Source organism: Ictidomys tridecemlineatus, chromosome 4 (assembly GCF_052094955.1).
Source record: "Ictidomys tridecemlineatus isolate mIctTri1 chromosome 4, mIctTri1.hap1, whole genome shotgun sequence".
Taxonomy (NCBI): domain Eukaryota; kingdom Metazoa; phylum Chordata; class Mammalia; order Rodentia; family Sciuridae; genus Ictidomys; species Ictidomys tridecemlineatus.
Window position 1 is genome coordinate 107,150,281 of NC_135480.1, and position 21,714 is coordinate 107,171,994.

At 35.1% G+C, this 21,714-nt stretch overlaps 1 protein-coding gene across 1 annotated transcript; it reads right to left on the reverse strand.

The window, feature by feature from the left end:
- Nucleotides 1–20,781: 20,781 nt before the first annotated feature.
- LOC101972050 (olfactory receptor 10N1) lies at nucleotides 20,782–21,714 on the reverse strand. The gene has a single exon (XM_005339550.2). It carries the CDS (start codon nucleotides 21,712–21,714, stop codon nucleotides 20,782–20,784), a length of 933 nt encoding a protein of 310 aa, XP_005339607.2.

Here is a 21,714-nt window from a genome sequence, read left to right on the forward strand (position 1 = left end):
CCTGAGGTTAGGATGCTTCTGCTTTGAAAGTCTCAGTCCCTGATGTTTCTCTCACCTCTGTGACGCAGCTCAGGTTTCAGCCATCCATTTGTCACTTGCCACTTGCCTCAAAGTGTAGATGGACACCAAAGGGCAGGCTCATTGCACTGGGTCTCCCTCTCTTCCCAGTGTTGTTAGTTTCTCATTGTATTTGGAGACATTTGATTTAATTGTCTCACTGTATTTGATATTTCAAACAAATTATTAAATATGTTGGTTATGGCTTCCCTATTTCTCTACTGGATTGAAATATCACATTTTAGCATCGCTGTGACCGGAAGTCACACAGGACAATTTATTTGAGTCATATTTGACTATTATAAAGTATAACGTATTAAGGAATTATACATGTTATTTGTACTTTGTCTAGTTTCTATATGTTTGGGAAAATCTTCTAACCTCTGTAAGACTTAATGTTTTTTCCCTGAAAATGGTGATGCTAAGAGTACTTATATGTTTATCATGAGAGTTAAATGAATAAAACTATGCAAAATGTCAGGAATTGTCTTTGCCAAAAAATATGTTAGTATTTAAATTTTTCTGATATTCTGTTATTTTTATTATCATCTATTTGAAACACTTCAGTGAGTTACAGCAAGACAGCCATCAACAAAAACTCTTCAATTTTGATTTATATGTTAAAAAAACACTTAAAACTATAAACATACTATAACCCAGTTATAAGATCGTGTTGTTAATGTGAAAGTGACATGATCAAGGTGCTAGCAAGCTTTAAACTTTCCTGAGAAGGACCTCAGTTATGCCTGGTCCTCACAAGTGAAGAGCATTGTTCCTAAGTGTAAGTTCACTCTATTTGGGGATAATTATTCATTAACCCCAAACAAAAGAAATTGATACCAAAGCCAAATTTAGAGCATATTAATTTATAGTGAAAAGTATTTCTTTCACATGTTCTAAAAATACGAGTATTGTATTCCCTGTTTATAGACAGTTCTGTATTGGAAACAAAATTATGGACTAGGACAGGATGAGAATTTTCTAGTAAGGAGAACAGGAGGCAAACTTTCACGTCCCAGGAATGGCCATGTCAGGCAGATACAGTGCCTTAGGCTAGAAATGGAGATGGTTTCTATTTATTTCTTGGTCTTCATGGGAATCTTGTGGTCAGCCCAGAACTCCAGTGCCTTCTCTTCTATTTAATAGGGATGTGGTGTCTTGGACAGATTTAGTAAATAACCTGGGGTTCATTACCTTATCCATGAAAAGATACAGAAGCTAGCCTATAAAAAAATATAATGATTAAATTGTATCATTAATTTAAAGGATTTAATGTGGCCTCCAGATTATAGAATATTATACATTTGGTCAAAAAAGTAGTATGTTTTTGAGCATCTGTGTTAATTTTATAAGTCCACTCTTGAGTGCCTGTGTCTAACCTCCCTTCATTTACAATTGCAGATGTTTCTCATTTGGCACTGGAGAAGGTGCCTCCACAGCTTAATACAAAACATTGCCCAGGTGACAGGGGGCACTTCAGAGTTCAAAACATGCAAGGACTGGATGCAGTTCAAGGTGAGGGGCAAGCCATGTGTCCAGAGGTGGGCAATTACAACCAAGTATGCAAAAGGTTAGGGGACACTGCTGACAGGTCAGGAGCGTAGCTTGACTCCAGCATGCATTTTTCCAAATTCCCAAAACTTGGGTTATGTCCTTAGTGAGACTGCTTTGTGCCTTTTGACAAATGTGTCCACAATGATTCCAGGCCCTACTTGTTCCTAGTAACTGGAAGCCCAGAGATGAGATCATGATAGAGGGTGAAGCTTTTCTATTGACAGCAGAGAAAAATAAGAGCTTTGGCTCTCATATTTGAGATTCCAGGTCTGTGCTCCAGGACCTGTTTTAATACTATAGCCTATCTTCTATGCCAAGGATGCAGAGCAAAGGAGAAGATGTCTAATATATAGGGGCAGTGGCAAATTGGTATTTCATTATCAGTATGCAAAAGGAGAAGATGTCTCTTGCTCTATTTCTAAGCTCCTCTTTTCCAGTTGGTATCATTACTATTTTAATTCCCTTCTTCAGGGGCCAGGTCTCATTTCCCTAAAATTATCTTCATTCACATTTATGTTGTGAAAGCACTTGCCCTTAGCTTCCTCATATGTAAGGAAAGAGAAATAATTTCTATATTCCAGGATAGAATTAAGATTTAGGCATAGCATATCCTAGGTCACATAGCACTTGATATATAATTAACATTCAGGTAATTGTAGCTTTCTTATCCTTACTATAATCCCTTTCCTCCACTAGGCTTTTAAGTCCCTGAAACACTCTCTACAGTCTACAGTAGATAATTCCTCACTGAACTGGAATTTGCATCCTGGTGTGGCTACTAACATGCTTTTCCAAAAAATTACTGTCATCTCTGGGGGTCATAGGTTCAGCATTTATGCCCAACTGTTGATATGGGTGAGTCCTAATCTTGTTTGTTCCTCTGGTCGAGTAACTACAGCCCTGACAGTTTCAATGAAGCTGGTTGGTATAGTAGGAATTCAGCAAGAGATTGTAGATTGTAGAGATTGTAGAGCCAGCCCACATTTCCCCCATCATTTTAGGTTTCTGTTTTCCTCAGCTACCTGATTATTATTAAGAAATTATAATAAGCTGAGCTGGGAAGTTTCTCCTGTTCTGACCCTTTTTCTGGTGATCTCTGCCTTCCATCATTTCTGGTCTTCTCCAATTATAGACAGCTGGGTATACAGGACAAGTATGGCTCAAGTACATCCTCCAGGGCAAGAGGTTTAGGCATAATCTGGCATTTTCTCTGCAACCCAAGCCAGATGTCAGGTGAGAGCACAGTGTGGTTTCTCTTTTCTTTCCATTCTGTTCCATTCCATTCCATTCTTTGCTCTCTGCCATCCTTCTCTTGATTGTGGCCTCAATTGTCTCCCTACTTTTGCTTTTTCTTTCTAAAACATTCAAGTTTTGTTTTTGTGGTTCACTGACCTTTTCTTCCTTCTGCCATCCCTAACTTTTAAAAGACTCAAGTATGGGGAGTATGGGTGTTATGTCTGAATTTTTGTTTTTTGATTGGTTTCTTTCTTTCAGCTTCACCATTCATCATCTTCCTGCAAAGCCTTTGATCCAATTAAAGATTTGGAACTTACTTCTAAACTGCAGTCCCAATAAAACACACTTAAAATAGTGAAAGTATAATACTTAAAAACCTACTACTCTTAAATTTCTCTAAAATATATCTATATTAATTTTACATTATTTTATTTTTAATTTCCAAGGTAATTTTCTTTTTTTTCATATGACCTATTTAACTGCTTAAAGAGTTTCTTTGATCCTTGGTCAAATGGTCAAACTACACCAAGTCTTACATCTTTGTACTCTTTAAGTAAAGGGTAGGCTCTACACCTCAACCCATTTGCCATTAATATTAACTATGTATTTCCCATTTTCATCATAAATTCCTGTGTAAGGCAAAGGAGGGTCTGTTAGTGAGGGGAAATTATGTTGCACAGGTTGTGGCTTTAGAATAGGGGGCTTAGTTTAAATTGTTAAGCTTTTCTCAGGGACCTCGATTTGCAATCTTTTTTTTCCCATGAATTTCTTGAGGAATAATACTATTGTTTGTATCCTAGGGGGCATGTCTTAATTGTATCCTTAGTCTCATTCTGGGAATTTTTCTGCAATCTCAGACAAGACATACTTTTATCATTGATTGACATATGCCCTACTATCCAAAACATGACTATCATAAACAAAACACTTAACAATCCCCCTGGTTCTGATTTTCAGATGGTTCGGCCCCACAGCAGCATCCCCACGCTGTGATCCTGTCAAATAGCAGGTGCAGGAATGTCTTCACCAATTTCCCATATTCGCTATGATTTTGGCTTTAGTTTGTCATATATATCCTTGATAATATCTCTCTATTCCTAATTTTTCAGTGTTTTCATCATGAATAGATGAATTTTTTTCATATACTTTCTCTGCATCTAGTGAAATTACTATGTAATTTTATCTTTAATTGCATTTATGCAGTGGATTACATTTATTGATTTTCATATATCAATCCTTCCTTGCAAAACTGGGATAAAACAAACTCAGTCATGATATATTATCTTCTTAATATTTTTAAATACAATTTGCTAATATTTTTTAAAGAATTTTGCTTTTTTTGTGTCCTGTGTATGAGGGTGATGCTGACTTTGTAGAAAAGAATTCAAAGTATTTCATCCCTTTATACTGTATGAAACAATTTGAGAAACATTGGCACAAGTTCTTTCTTAAAGTACAGGTAGAGTTCAGCTGAGAATCCATCTGGTTCTGGGTTTTTTTTTTTTATTTTTGGATAGGTTTTTAATGCTACTTCTATATAATTGGTAGTTATTGTTCTGTTTAGGTTTTTATGTCTTCTTGATTCATGTTTGACAGGTCTTATGTATCTATAAATGTATCTTTTTTAAAAAATGTTTATTTTTCGATTATAGTTGGACACAATACCTTTATTTTATTTATTTATTTTTATGTGGTGCTGAAGATTGAACCCAGGGATTCGCATGTGCTAGACAAGCACTCTACCACTGAGCCACAATCCCAGACCCTAAATGTATCTTTTTTTAGTTTACAAAATAGTCCTTAATGATCCTCAGGATTTTTATGATGTTTGTCATGATTTTTCTTTTCCATCTTCAATTTTTTCAATTTGGGGCTTTAGTTTTTTCCAAAGAAATAACTCTTCATTTCATCAATCCTTTGATTTTCTTTATTTTCTATTTTATTGATTTTGACTCTGATCTTAATTATTTTCTTCCTATTTGAAGTGTGTTTGTTTTTGTCTGGGCCTTTGGGGTATATATCATTATGGAGTTTTTTATTAGGAATCTTTCTGATTTTCTTGTGGAGGCACTCATAATTATAAACTTTTCTCTTAGAACCAATTTCATAGTGTCCAAGAGCTTCTGGTATGTTATATCACTATAGTAGTTTGATTCTAAGAATTTTTAAAATTTCTGCACTGTTTTCTTCTATTACCCATTTACCATACAAAAATAAAATTTTCAAATCTCCGAGTGTATATATAGTTTCTGTAGGTTTTTTGGGATATTGTTTTCTAATTTTATTATATGCTGGTAAGTGGCAAGGAATTATTTCAGTTACTTTTTTGTATGTGCTAAGAGTTGCTCTGTAGCTTAAAACATGGTCTATTTTGGAGAAGTGTGCATAAAGAGATGAGATGAAAGTATGTTTGGCTAGGGTTAGATAAACTATTCTATAGATATTTGTTAAGTCCCTTTGAACTTTATTTTATATGTCTAAAGACTCTTTTCTGAGTTTATGTCTGAATGACCTATCTATTAGAGAGGTGTGTTGATATCACCCAGTATAATTGGCTTGAATCTATCCGAGTCTTTATTTTGAGTAGTGTCTATTTAATTAGGTAGATCAACACTTGGGACATATATATTTACTATTATTAAATATTCTTGTTGGATTGTTCCATGTATTTATTTAGAAATAAAGTGACCTTATTTTCTCTTCAGAAAAAAAAATTGAATATAAGTCTGCTTCATTGAGTATGAGAGTAGCTATTTCTGCTTTGTTTTCAGGTTCCAGTTGTATGCAATATCAATTTCAATCCTTTCACTTTCAGTCTGTGGCTGTCTTTTTCTGTAAGATGAATCGCATACAAGTAATATATCATTGGGTCTTATTTTTACATCTATTCTGCCAACCTATGTGTTTTAATTAGAGAGTTGAGATCTATTACATTCAGTGTTGTTACAGAGAACATTTTATTAATTTTTCTCATTATGATTTACTTCTAATGTTTAATTTCCACTAGTTTCTAATTGTTTTAACTACTATTCAAATGAGATTCAAACATGTGAGCTCTGGGGTTTCAGGAGGTGTTATGTTACCTTGCTGTTCTTATTTCTTTATTCCTGTTTGGGTTTTATGCATAAGTTGGGATATATGTCCCTTCCACTTTTATATGTCTGGTTCTGTAGAGAACAGCCTTCTCTTTGTATTTATATTATTTATACTATTTCTTTGAGTACTTTCTGTAGTGTTGGCTTAGCAGTCACAAATTCTTTGAATTTCTGCTTATCTTGAAAAATTTTTATTTCTGCTTTGATTCTGAAAATTTGCTTTGCTGGTTAAAGAAATCATGGTTGACAGTTCTTTTATTTCAGACTTGGAACACATTATTTCAAGCCCTTGTAAATTTTAGAGTTTATGTTAAGAAATCAGAAGTAATTCTGATTGGCTTGCCTCTGAATGTGATCTAAGGTTTTCCCCCAGGGGCTTTTAAAATCCTATCCTTATTTTGTATGTTAAGCATTCTCTACTTATTTTCTATTTTTAATACTGTCTGAATGTTCAAGTTTGGCCACTTTGTCTTCCAGTTCTGAAATTCTGTCTTCAGCATGTTACTAAAAATATTTTCCCCTGAAAATTTTATTTAAGTTTTTTTTTGTCTTTTATTTCTAAGTTTTCAGTTTGGATCTTTTGGAAATCTCTACGTCCTTATCTAATTTCTGATTTATATCTTGTACTGTCTTTCTTAATCCATTCAATTGTTTTTCTGTGTTCTCTTGAATTCATTGATCATTTTTATAATTATTCCTTGAATTCTGTATTCGATATTTCATCCACTTCATTATATTTTGAGTCAGTTTCTGGTGAATTATGAATTTCAGCAGGAGTTATGTTACCTTGCTGTTCTTATTTCTTTATTCCTGTATTGGGTTTTATGTGTAAGTTGGGATATATGTCTCTTCCACTTTTATATGTGTGGTTCTTTAGAAAACAGCCTTCTATTTTCAAAATGTTCTAGAATGAGCTATATGGAGACCCCTTGTAAGTGTGGTGTCTACAAACTTTGTCATTATGATTTAATTCTAATGTTGAATTTCAACTAGTTTCTAATTGTTTTAGCTACTATTTTCTGTTTTCTATAATAGTTGATGTTCATGATTGGAACCTGAACCCCCACTCCCCAATCATTCTTACTTTGAGACTGAGCATTAGTTTGGAGATTTTGTCTCTTACAATACTTGTATTAAAATGCCACTGCATTTGAGCACAGTTAATTTGTGCATGGAGCAACATGTGCTATCTTTTGGCTGGGTTTAGCTCAGCAGCAGAGTCTCTACCCTGTGAAATTATAGTGTTTCAGTAACTCCCCAGAACCTCACAGAGAAGGGTGAAGCAAACAACAAAAAAAAGAGAGGCAAACAACATCAGCATTAAAAGCAAAACCCAGTGACTGCTATGACGTGTATAACACTACTGCAAAAACAGCAAATGTGGGGTTAGCAATTGCCCTCCCCCCCAAAAAACCCCAATAAATAGCTGTGAAATAGGTCTGGAATTAAGAAGTGGCAACCCTAACCCTAACCCTAATCCTAATTCCAAAACAGGCAAAGACACATCAAAGAAAGAGAAACTACAGACCAATATCTCCAATGAACATAGATGCAAAAATTCTCAATAAAATTTTGGCAAATCAAATATAAAATATTTCAAAAAGATAGTGCACCATGATCAAGTGGGGTTCATTCCAGGGATGCAAGGTTGGTTCAATATACAGAAATCAATAAATATAGTTCATCATATCAATACACTTAAATATAAGAACTATATGATTATCTCAATAGATACAGAAAAATGAGATGTTTATTAAATGCACTTGGATATGTGGCACCATGTGTTCAGGAAACCTCAAGTCATTTCTACACATAGGCATGTGACTAAAAAGTCCTCATTCAATATACCCTATCTTTCTGTGACATTTGTACAACATACTTTGAAGTATGATAATTCGTTGTGCAAAATGCTGTGAAGCTCTGTTAGTGAGCAATGTATTGAAATGGTATTCTAAAAAGTTAATATGAATCAGTGTGGACAAAAATCTGGACAAACTAGAGCAGTTTCTGGGATTCACTTAAGAGGTATCATCTCACTCTGAAATCAGTTGGTACATTTTGGAAGAGGGAGTAGATGATAGTGAGAAAACATATGTAATTAATAAGTAGAACAGTGGGTTAGGATATTTGTAGTTTGGAACACCGACCACGACTAGCCACATCACCATGGTAACCTGGCCACCCTCAGGTACACAGCATGTTCCTTTTTCTTCTGCTTTTTGCCACCTAACCTTTTAGCGCATTAGTTACCATTGGTAAGGGTGTTGCCAGCTCATTGGATTATTACAACCCTCAGCTAAATTTGCCCAGTAACAGACTATGTATAAAAGGTTTGCCTATACAATAATAAAGTGGATTGACTTCTATGAAACTGGTCTTACATAGGTAAGATTGTGTGCAATCAACATAAGTAAGGGTAGAGCAAAGAAATAAAAGAGAAAATCCAATAGACTATTTATAATTTTTAATAATTTAGAATGTACACATTATGTCTCCATCTCCCTTATTTAAGGTATGTATAATTATTGTTCAATATTTTAATTGTTTTCATTTTTTTCAAATCTTTTAAGGAATATATAGGAAACATATTTGTGCATAAACTTTTTGTAGAGATTGTTATCTCTTCCAAATTGCCAAGAAGCTAGTAATACAATTTTTCCCTCCTATTCTGGATGCTCCAAATACAAACATTACAATGATGCCTAAAGACAATGAGAATTATGCATTTCATATGTTAAGATTGGAGATGTTTCTCCATCCTCCTAGGAGCAGTGGAGCACAGCTTGCAAAATACAGACACTGAGAAGATTCCCAACTGAAGCAATCTATTGTTGAGAATTACTGAATTAAACAGCATTGCAGATCTATTATTTATATAAAATAATAAAATCAAAATGAATTTATAACAGTACTGCTGATGTTCAGTTTCAAGAAATTGCACTGAGGATTTCTTACATAGAAAAGAAGATTACAAAGGAGAAAATCAACTCTTAGCTTGGAGCATCAAGGAAGGCTTTTATAAAGAAATAGTGTTCAGATTATGTTCTGAAAGTAGCATTATTTGGATTTATAGATATGAATGAAATGAATATGCAGAGCAGTAGGAGTAAGAAGACCAACACTCAAAGTCACCATTGACAGGACATATGTGAGAGAGCCACAAAATTCAGGACCTGTGATTCAGCAGAACTTGTGCGATATGGCCAAACATGGCAGTATTGTTGTTTATGTTAAATATTCTATAGATATCTGTGAGGTCCATTTGATTTGTAGCACTGTTTAAGCCAAAAGTGTTATGTTCATTTTATTTCTGATTTTTGTCTCTTGTTGAGAAGGTTGTGTTGAAATCATCAGTTCTTATTGTATTTGGGTCTGCCTGGTACTTAAAATAGTGCTTGCTTTATGTAATTAGGGACACTGATATTTGTGGCATAAATATTTACTCTCATTATATCTTCTTGTTGAATGTTTCCTATAACAATTTGTTATAGTGGTGTTCTTTGTCACTTCTGATTAATTTTTCTTGAATTATGCTTTGTTAGAAAAGAGGATAAGCCATCTCTGTTTATTTCCCACATGTGTGGGATATCTTTTTCCATTCTTTTACTTTCATTCAGTGGATATCTTTGTCTTCAAGATGAGTATCTTGCAAACCACCCATGGTTAGAATATTGCTTTTTAATACAGTCTTCCAGTCTTTGAATTGGAGAGTTGAAACCATTTTTATTCACAGTTTTTATGGGGAGATATTTATAACTTCCATTCATTTTGGTTTATTCCATAAATATAACTTCTTATTTTTCATTTGCTTAATTGCCTTTTGGGGAATTTCATCTATTAGAGAGCTCAGGAGTTTATTTTTGAGTTCTTGTTTGTATAGTGTATCTTTACATATTATCTGTAATGCAGGTTGTCATGAATTCTTTTAGTTTATTCTTATATGGCAAATTTTTATGTCGTCTTTGATGTTGAATGAAAACTTTGCTGAATATAGTAATCTTGGCTAGCAATTGTTTTATTATGGAGCTTGGCTTATCTCATTTCAAGCCTTCCTGACTTTGAGTTTGAAATAACAAGTTTTAATTGAGTCTAAATGGATCTCAAAATGTGATCGTGTGTATTTCTCATACAGCTTTTAATACTCTAGTCATATTCTTCATGTTAGTAATTTTGGTTATGATATATACTGGAAAGTTTTTTTGTTTCCATCTTGTCTATTTAGTGTTCTCCATACTATCTTGCATGTGGCAATGCAACTCATGTCTAATATTTGGAAAATTATCTGCTATGATTTCACTGAAAAGCTTCTTAATACCATTAGAATGTATTTCTATGTCCTCTTTTATCACGATGACTCTGAAGTTTGGCCTCTTAATGTTCTCTTGAGTTCTTGCATATTCTGATCATGATCTTTTTTCTTTTTTCTCTTTACTGTCTGCTGAATATTCCAGCTAAAATATTCTGTTTTCTAGGCCTGATTTTCTTTTCTACGTAATCTAGTCAATTGAATTCTTTATTTGATTTATGATGTCTTTCATTTCCAGGTATTATGATTGGTTTATTTTCAGAATTTCTGTCTTTATTGATTAGTTTCTTCATCTCCTTTATTTGCCCTCTAACTTCTCAATTCTTGTTTTTAGCTCTTAAATCATTTTAATGATCAATTTCTTAAAGTTTTTCTCTGAAATTTCTTTCCTTTCCACATCTTTTTTCCCCTTTATTGATGACTGTAACTTTGGGGAGAAGTCTTGCTGCCTGATATCTCTAATTTCAGTTTTTCACTGAAGAACTGCTGATTTAATTGACTCTTGTAGAGCTGCTATAACACTGGCTGTTCTTGAGCTATCATTATGGAATCTTTCTCTGTTATTGTTGTGAGAGTAGATGTCCAAGTATATGAATGAATGTCCTCTAGGCATTTCTACTTGGGGCCTATTCATTGGTTTGAAATTTTTGCCTGACATATTCTATGTTCTAAAGAATTGTAGCTTGAGTGAGGTTAGCTTGTGTATAGAAGAAGTTTCTCTGTTACTTTGTTGCATTTGTGAGTATAGATCAGTCACATAGTTTCTACCCTGTGGATTTTTAGTGTACAAGTTGCTTCCCTGATAAGTTTCAGTGAAAAAAGGGAATAGACAACAGCAACAATAGTAGTAATCAACATACAGCCTTAGAATAAATGTCTGCTACAAACTATGGCATGTACAAAACTGGTTACTCCAAAGAGAAAAATAGAGAAATCAGTGGACCCAAAAATTTGGGAATAATTTTCTGTTTTTTAGATATTCATATTTTTATTTATTTTATTTTATAGAAATTTGAGTTATTCATGAAATTCTGAAATTTATTTTCATTAAATTCTTGAAAAAATTACATAATGTAATTAAATATTTTAAATATTTAGAGATTTTATAGTTTTAGTCTTGATGTTGTTTATTTGTGTCTTCTCTATTTCTTTCCTTGACCTAGAAATTTATCAATTTTAATCAATATTTAAAAATTCTCTTTTAAATTTTTCATCCTCTGTTGTATACTTTTTTAAAAAAAATTCCATTAACCTCTCTCCTATCATATCATCTTCTTTATTAAAGTCCTTGGATTTATTAGCTGTCCTTTTTCTACCCAAATGAGATAGATGCTTAAGATGCTTATTTTTAGTCTAATTTTTGTTCCTTACATGGATTTTTAGAGCTATAAATTTATTAATTATAAATTTATTAATTATAATGAAAAAGAGTACAAACAATAAAACAATTAAGATTATTGTACTATTATAAATTGATTCCACTACGTATTAAGTGGCATAGTGTGATTGGAAAATGGACTTGAATAGAATGTAAATGTATGTGTAAACTTAGACAAATACTGAAAGATGTGGGGGAGAAATTCTAATAATAATTAAGTATCACCTGGTCAGCATAAATAAGTGAAAACTATTTTTAAAAAGCCTAAGCCTGAAAGTAATGCAGATGTCAGTAAATCAGGATAATGGGTAACTGTAGGTCAGATAATTTTTATTCAGGGTAAAAAGTGTTATTTAGAAAACCAAAATTGGGGAAGTGAGCACAGTATACAGTTTGTAATAGTCTCTAATTATGCTTTCTTGCCCCGTTAATTGGCAGTGTACATATCTCATCCCAACTTAATGTTTTAGTCTTTAAATAAGGCCAGAAAACAATACCCTTGAGAGAATGGTTAAAGAGTCATACACAGGCAGTTTGGAGGACAAATCAGGCAAAGACAAGAACTTTTGAGCAAAGAAGTGAAGGACAACTTACAAAAGCTTGTATCATGGAGTCTGATCAAGAGAAAAACCCCTACCTGTGCATCTATATTTGGATCTTAGAAGATGGTTCAAAGAATGATCTACTAAGATTAGCATGAGGCAGGAAATAAGTCATTGCTACATAAATTTGATAGTTCAAGTAAGTTCAGTGATGATATTCATTTGTGTGTGATTAGAGGACATTGATATTCTCAGGGTTTTACTTATAAATCCTGGGGTCATGTGGTTCGAGTGCATGATCATCAGTCACATCCTGTTGAGCATGAGGTTTTCCTTTCAATAAGAAAAATATCTCTTAATCTGTTCTTTTAGGATGGGATTATTTTATGTCTATACTTAACTTGGATTCAGAAACCTTTTATGAAAGATGCTCTCTGTTTCCAAAACTTATATATTTCCCCCATAACTTTCCTTTTTCTATGTAGATTAGCATGACTTTGGTCATGTACATCTATAGTATAACCTTAGAAAAGAAAATAACTTTGAGGATCATCAGTTAATATGGCAACATAAAACAGAGTAGAGCAAATTTCCAATTCGGAGAGAAAGAATAGTGATGTAGTAGAATGAATTAGAACAAATAAACCAGACATTGATTTTGTTCCAGCTTTATCTTATGTCTGCTGAATGAACCCAATAAATTGGAGAGAAATGATCCAGAAGGTAAATAGGTCAGGGGAAGCTCTTGAAGACAATCAGCCTATGCTCAGATATGAAGCTCAGTAGATATAAAATGTGAAGGCAGTGCTAGCTCAATATTTTCAACAAATGCAAGTGTCATGCCTGGTCTGACATTATCACTGTGAACTAATTTCACCTGCTGTTTCTTTGTTTTAACACTTTGTGGTTAATCTTTTTTAGCTTTACATAGTGTCATTTGCTTGTGAAATTCAACTTTTCTGTTTAGGGCTCCTTCCACCAATACCTCCTGTCTTCCAGTTATTGATGACCAGATACAGGTGGTTTTGTATAAGTACTCCTTCTCACATCTTTGCCTGCATTTGTGCATCCTTTCATTTCTTCTGTTTCATTAAAAATTTTGCTTGTTATTAAAGGCATGATTCTCATACATGACTTTTTCTGCAAAACCTTGCCAGTGCTCTCTAAGCAGAACAAATGACTTGCTGCTCTGTGCTGTTATGGCATCTGTACTAATGTCACAGTTATGGATTTTATAGTGAAATGATTAAGGAAAATTCTTAAAGTGGAACTCTCTCATCTGAGATCCTGATTTTTCAAATTTTCCTACTATGTAATATTTAAGAAGTTACATAGCCTCTCCATATCTCAGTTTACTCATATATAAAAAAGGATAATATAAACACCTACCATCTACTAGGCTAGGAAAATTGCATGAGTTAGTAGATAAAAGTGTTCCAACTTATGTCTGGCATAGAATCAGTATATAAGTGTCTGCTATTGTTATTACCAAATTTTGTTATGAATGAATTCATGTGTGTCTAATTATTCCTTTGATGGATGAACTCCATGGTCAAAGACCCTAACTTGTCTTTGTAGAATTAATGATTTCAATGCCTTTGTAGAATTAGCATTAATGTACTAATTATGCCTGGACAAAAGTAGGTAACCAGTGGAATGAATGACTTCAGAAAGGTTAAATGTCTTTGAAATGGTTTAGTCTTTTGGCCCAATTGAAATACACAGTAAAATTTGTTTTCAAAATATTTTCCTCTGCCTTTTTGTTACCTCTACTTACTATAATATGTGCAGAAACCTCTTTTTCTTAGGGAAAGACCTCATTTCTTTTATTTCTAAGATAATTTATGAATGAAATAAGATGTTAGCAGTTGTAAACACATTAATTTAAAGGCAAAATTCAGACCTGTATTTGTAAGGAGGGTTCTAAAGTATTCAATTTTTTCTTTCCCATGGTTGCTTAAGATCCAAGTTGAGCACCAGCAATAGAATTGTCATAAATGTAAGTTTCCAGAACAGGCTTCATGTTTTGCATTACCTGTTGTCATCAGTTAAACCATGTGTACATATAATAATAAAATAAGATGAAATAGTAAACTATGTAGATAACCAGTTGATATTGTTATTATTATTATTTCTATCATCATCATCATCATCCAGAGTTGGTGTTGCTTCCACCTCATTTATGCGTGGCAAGCACTTATTCAGTGATCTATATCCCCAGACCAGGACCTTATATTTAAAGAGAAGAAAAGAGAACCCCCACCAAATTGCCAAGGGACACTCGGTTCTCACTCATGGACATTGGCTGCTACAGAAAAAAATAATGAATTAACACAAAGTCTATGAACACTACACCTATGAGAACTGTCAATCTTGATCACTCTAAAACACTTTGGCAAGAAAGGACTGTACCCTAAAAAGGCTCACACATAAGAGCAGGAAAAAATCTTTCCCAACAGATGCATAAAACACAAAAAACAAGGATAAAATAAAAATTAAAAAACAAGTTAACATAATGATGTCTCCTAAATTTCATAGTGTACCAGCAACTGACTCCAAAATCTAGAAGTAGATTAAATACCAGATAAAGAATTAAAAAGAACACACAAAAAGCAAACAAACAAACAAAAACTGAATGAATAAGGATGAAAGTGCAAAGGAGAAATTCAGTGAGTTAATAAAAACACTAAAAAAGAAGAAAACAGAAATCTTAGACATAGAAAAACATAAATAAAACGATGAGTTGAAAGTCTTGCTAACAGAGTATACCATACTGAATACAGAACCTCAGAGCTGAAAGAAAAAGTGGCTGGCCTTGAACATTCAGACAGAATTAAAAAATCAATAAGAAACAATGACTAGATTATACATAAACTCTGAAACAAAACTAAGACAAAATTTAAGAATCATTTATTTGGAGATGGTTGTGAGATTCAGGGAAATAAAAAATTTTTCAAAGCTTGAGAATAAGATAGAATGATGCACTTGAACTCAATGTGGGATAGAGGAAACCACAGAGCACTAATGTGGGAAGCAAGGCATTCTTCCTCTCTCCCCTTGTATCAATTGCCCCCTGGAATGCCATGGACAACATAGGCAAGTCCCATGCTATAGATCTGGTATATCCTCTTCAGCCAACAAAGAAGTATCCTCACTTGGACTCAGTTTAAGCCACCTTTTCAGATCAATTCCCAAACAATCTTTTGATGGAGAATATGGATAAACTGTTAATCTTTTTATCTTACATTTGCTGGTGCTTCCTGTTTTCATTCTTTGTGACTTATAACCTAGCAGGTGAGTAGAAGTCATAGTCCCCAATTCCATGTTTGTAGCCATCCCAGTGGGGATAGGAGGAATCCACTAGAGAAAGGAGTAGAATTGTTGGCAAACACATGGATGAAGGCATATGAATTGACAGTATTGTTAAGACCCTGGGTTTGTTTTATAGTAAGAACCCTCCCAGAAAAAAAGTGTTATCCCTGAATAAAGGCACAGTCAGTGTTGATGTGTGCATGTGCAACTCTGTTATAACTCTTTTGTAACTCTATAGTACAGAATGCCCAATCAGAATTATTGTTACCATTTAGGGGAGACAAGTAGGCTAACGTGTTAAAGAGGCACTAACAGAGGGTCTACAAGACAGTGTCCTACTGCACTTGGGGCTCAGCCTTTGGATATGATTCTGCTGGGCCAGTGCTGGTGCAAATAAATGCTGCTTCCTGCAGAAAGTTTTGTTGACCTGACTCTCTGTGTGAGAATCCTAAAACATTTTATTTGTTTTCTCTGTAAAGGTTTCTAAGAAGGGTGTAGGAATGGGGCAGGCATGTGAGCTCCCTGAAGAATGGCAGGAAGACAAAATGGAGGGAAGATTAAGTTATAACTAATTGTAAGGGTGGTCAAGAAGGTGCTTGAAGCTAGACATGGTGGTGTACGCCACCAAAAGTTAGTGGAAGGAGAAGTTGTAACAGGAGGGACTTGTATCCCAGCTCACTGGCTTCTTGTCAGCAGCTGTACATGTCCACAGTGTCTGCATGGCTAGGTTTTCTAAGAGAAAACTCTGTCCTAGCTGAGATATGAAAAGGGCATCAGCTTGCTGGGGTGGGGAGGGAAGGGGGAGGGAGGGAAGGGGGAGGAGGGGGGGAAGGGAGGGAAGGGGGAGGAGGGGGGGAAGGGAGGGAAGGGGGAGGAGGGGGGGGAGAACAGTCTAAGGAGTGCAGTGGCCTGCACAAAGACTGTGCTGGAAGAGGAAAGAGAGTAAAAGATCCCTGAGTGAGATTAAATTTGAGAGACAGAAAAGGAAAGATTTCTCAGGGCCCCCTTGGCCACTTTAAAGTCATGATCTCTGCAGGAAGAGTTTTAGTGAAATTTAGTACTTTTTAAAGCAGCATTGTGTTTTAGATTATTCCAGGAGAATATAAGGGGTTAATTTTAGCTACAGCGGGGAGAGTGATTTGGAGGAGCAAGAGTATACCATGACACAAATAAGATCAATGGACTACAGAATTTTGGGATACTTGGTCAGGAACATAGGAGAAAAGATTGTGAATAGGAAAAAAAATACTATTGGCATCATATGTGGATTGAGGCTTTGCTTTAGACTAATCAGAACAAACCTTCAAATTTGTGTTTCTATGTTTCTAAGTTTCTATGTCTGAAAGTATACTGTGAACCAGGCTTCAAATCTCATGACCTGTCTGGGCCCCACAATCCCATCTGGGAACACCTAGAGGGTAAGAACCAACAGAAGATAGCAACAAGTGACAATGAGAACAACAGAACCCCACTCTGTGGAATTAGAAGATTTTATTGCAAAGAAGTTTCAATAAAATGTGGAAACAACAAAACAACTACTACACCATTAAGGTTATCAGTCCCTCTCTGTTTCTTTCCACTGAGTAATTATGATGGAATTTTTTTCCACTTCAACTTTTTAGCTCAGTTAATCAGCCTCATTTAATCCCAGCCCAAAGTATCCATTCTTGTCTTTTAAAAATAGCTTTCGGGCTGGGGTTGTGGCTCCAGAGGAAGAGTGCTCGCCTAGCATGAGTGATGCACTGGGTTTGATCCTCAGCACCACAGAAAGTAAATTAAAGACTTTGTGTCCACTTATAACTAAATAATAAATATTTTTTAAAAATAACTTTCAAAAGAAAAAATCACAAACTCATTGCCAGATAATCAAAGTAACACAGAAAAAAACACAAATAAGATTATATATTTTAATATTTAGGTAGACATTGTCTCCATCATCCATTTGTACACAGGCAATTTATATGGACATAAAAATGATTGTACGTATTCACAATACTTTTACAGCTTCTGTCTGCTATAAATATGTTGGCCTTTGTTTATCTTTCTATAAAATAATTTGTTTTTGTCATTGGTATTAGTGTTGGGGAGAATGTTAAGTAGTGGTATGTGCATATGTGTCTGAGTGATTTTTTTTAATTTTTAATATTTATTAGTGCATTATAGTTACACATAATAGTGGGATTCATTTTGAAATATTCATAAATGCATATAACACATTTTACTTCATTACAATCCCCTATGCTCCCTCTTCCCCTTCTATTCCCAGTCCTCTACTCTATTGGTCTTTCTTCTATTTATTTTTAAAATTGGTGCATTATAGTTATGTATAGAATTCTAATATATTGTGATATATTCATACATGCCTATACATGACACAAATTTGGTCAACTTCATTTCCCAATTCTTCCTTTTTCTCTCATCCCTTTCTCTTGCTTCCCTGCTTCTTATTCTAATGATCTCCCTTGCCTGATTGCTTTAAATACAATCTTGTGTTAATTTTTTTTTTTGGGGGGGGTCACAGGAAAGTAGGGAGCTGAAACTCCAAATCTGAATTCTGTGTTCCTATAGAAGAACATTTAAGGTCAGACACCAAAAGCCATGTAAGAGAACTTCATTATAAGTGAAAATGAGACGAAAGTTTTTTTTAAAAAGCAGGAAGATTAAGCAGAGGATTAATCAGAAAGCATTCTCAAGAAAGAGAGAGAGTGGGCCTTCTCGCTGCAGAGAAGGGCAAGGGAGACAATGCTGTCTCCAAATTTATTACTGTTTGGTGTTTACCAGAACTGGGGTTCTCCTTCAGCAATCTTCACCATCAGGTGTTTAATTTCTCCTTCATGTTGGGTGGTGGAATTTTCAACCTTTGTTGATCCTCTCCAGAACTGTCATGGTGTCCATCATGTTGGGGATAGGAGGGCTTCATCTACAAGTCAATCCCATGTTAAAGAGGGCACTGAAGTTAGAAGTTACCTCAGTGCACTGCACACTTCCTTCCAGACAAGTGGAGAGATCTATAGCTATAATTCCTAGCTTTCCACCAACCTTAGCGGACTCTGTCAAGAGTTAGTCCCATTAATCACTTTTTGACGTATTTTCCAGTTAACTCCTTAGATTCTGTTTCTTTTCTACAAATTAACTGCCACCTTTTTCTCTCGCATCTACTTTGAATGCAGTTTAAAGAAGACTAAAATAATTTAAAGAATGCTTGTGATCTTGCCATTCATTTCACTGCTCATTGCTAGCTACTACCTAACACTTTTAAATATAGGAAAAATTTAAGGTGTTCTAAACAAATTGCTTTTCTCAATGAATGTCAATGCAGCATTGATTTAGGAGGGACGAAAAGAGTGGCCCTTCAGTTTGACTTTCATTTTTCCTAAATCTTATGTAAAGGTGGATAGATTATAGGATTGGCTAATGCTGGTATTGTGTATCCTACTAATTTAACTGATATTCCTATTTCATTGAAAATAAGTATTCCTCTCTATCATCATTTGAATGTTTGTTATCCATCCACACATTTTTTTTTTAATAAACCTACATTGGAAGCTTATTAGATCATCATTGAACTATGTACTTTGGATACAACACTGAAAAAGAAAAAAACCCGAAACATTCTTATGGACATATTCATTGTCTAGAAAAGAAATCTGTTAAAGAAGCAAACATTCTTGTGGTATGAACCTGTCCATCAACACTATCCAGACTTTGCCAGGTGTCAAGGCAGGTGGATTCTTCCACCAATATTCACCATTAGAACAGCAAACTCATACTGGAATAGTTTGAATCCAGCACTTCCCCTAGGACAGACATCCCCAAAGTGTGGGGAAAAGCCTCATTGTGATCAGGGATTTTTGCCAATCAGGTCAGGAGGGGTCCTGGAATCCTCTTACTGCTTTTCACATTATTTGTTTATAAATAAATAATGCTAATGCTTGAGTGCACTGTATTTTATCCTCTTTGCCTCATTCATACCTTTGACAAGAGAAACTGTAGGTTTTATTTGATATTTTCAATTTATTTACTTTTTTTGGTTTAATGGTTTAAATTAGGATGGGAACTTAGAGAGTAAATGGAATATAAAAAATAAAAATGTCTAAAATGCCATGAATAATGAAGAGCTGGAATATCAGTGTAATCCTCAAAAAATAGTTTCCTCTCTTTATCCTTGAATTCTGATAAAATTGAGATTTAATTTTTAAATTCAGCCTTATTTGAGACCAGGTTAGAAAATGTAACTTTGTGGGAGAACAAATGAGCACTTCACCTGAACAAATACTTAGGCCTCACACTGGCTGGGAAGGCCTTCCCATGGCTTTTCACTGAAAAAGTAATGCAAAATATTGGAAGCGTGGTACATAAGCAAACCATGACACCAGCGAGGGCTTGGGCTGAGGCCTGGATTTCCCATAATTGCACGTGTCATAGAAGGCAAGATACTTACTGCTCTCTATATAAGTGTGGGCAATGGGTTGGACAGAATAAAAGGAGTAAAGACCTTATCCAGTATATAAAGGTGACCTATGTCAGTGCTTACTTTACCAGTAAATCACTGAGTAACTTATTTTTAATGTGAGCACTTTCAACAGGTAATGAGGAGTTTAAACTGGTAAACAGGTCATTCAGGACAGCCATACAGTAGACAAATTAATACAGAGGCTTGGGTGTCAACTGGGTACGAGGGTGAGGTCTGATTTTCTGATTAATGCCCTATATTGGGTATGTTTATCTTGAATCTTCAAGTCTTTTCAAGAAAATATAGTCTGCTTTATGTTGGTGATGTGAAAACTAAATAAGGTGATAGGAAAATTTTATCACAGTGTCAAGGACACAGGTCAGATTCTGTCAATGTTACGTAATATTTTTCTTTGCAAAATAGAGATAATGAAATGTTTGCTGATTGAAAAAGGAGACAAATTACATTGTAAGTAGAGCAAGAGTAAAATAGTATGGTTCAATTGGCACAAAGAAAGGCTATGAGAGAATATTTCTGAGACTATCCCTACTTGAATATTCAATGAGGCAAAATTGAGTGCCCATTATAGGGATAAGAAATATGTCTGTACCTCTCTGCTATGCCTCTCAGACTCCTTATCCAATATTGAGGCATGAAGAATAATATTAGAGTTAATTATGAGATCCTACCAACTAAAAGAACACAGCAGGATAAAAAATGTTCTTAGGCCAATAAAATACATGGTTTACAGAGAAATAGCTCTAATTATGTGCTTATTTTTTAGAAGACCATAGGAAGTTGTTTCTCAGAAACACTTAACTTTTAAAATCCATTATAAACTCTGTAATTCATTCTTGAACAGAAAATACTGCAATTTGGAACACTCTTTTCAGGGACCTTTTCACTTCTTTGTTCCTTAAGGAGTAGATCAACGAGTTCAGCATGGGGGAGACAATGTTGTTTAGTATCTGCACCACGGCTCCAAGCAGAGGGTTGGGTGTGCGCTGCAGGTAGATGATGATGACAGGTCCGTAGGCACAGAGGATGGCAGTGAGGTGGGCACTGCAGGTGGAGAAAGCCTTCTGCCTGCCCTCTGCTGAACGAATCCTCAGAATGGCAATCCCAATGTGAGTGTAGGAGACACAAACGCTGAATAAGAGCATTAAAGCCAGGAGGCCAACATTAATGGAGCCCACTCTCTGGGCCAGAGAGCTGTCAGTACAAGCCAAGGGTAAAACTGCAGGGATGTCACAGAAGAAGTGGTCCACCTGATTGGGGCCACAGTAGGTTAACTGAAAGGTAAAGGAGGTCAGTGTGGTGGCCTGGAGACACCCCACCAACAAGGCTACCATGACCAAGCTGACACAGACTGCAGGTTTCATGATGAGCATGTATCTTAGTGGGTGACAGATGGCAACATAGCGATCATAAGCCATCACAGAATAGAGGCATCCTTCCGTAGAGCCCAGCAGGTGATAGAAGAAGAGCTGTGCAGCACAGCCCTTGTAAGAGATGGCTCGGCTCAGACCAGAGAGATAAAAGAGCATCTTGGGACAGGTTACAGAAGGGAACAACATGTCAAAAACAGACAGAAGTCCCAAGAAGAAATACATGGGAGTGTGAAGAGTGGAGGATGAAATGATTGCTGTAAAGATGAGTAAATTCCCAAGCAGGGTGAAGAGGTAGATGGAAGAGAAGATGATCAAGAGCACAGTCTCCAGTCCCTCTGTCTGAGGGATTCCCAGGAGGATGAACTCATTCAGCAAGCTGTGATTTCCCAT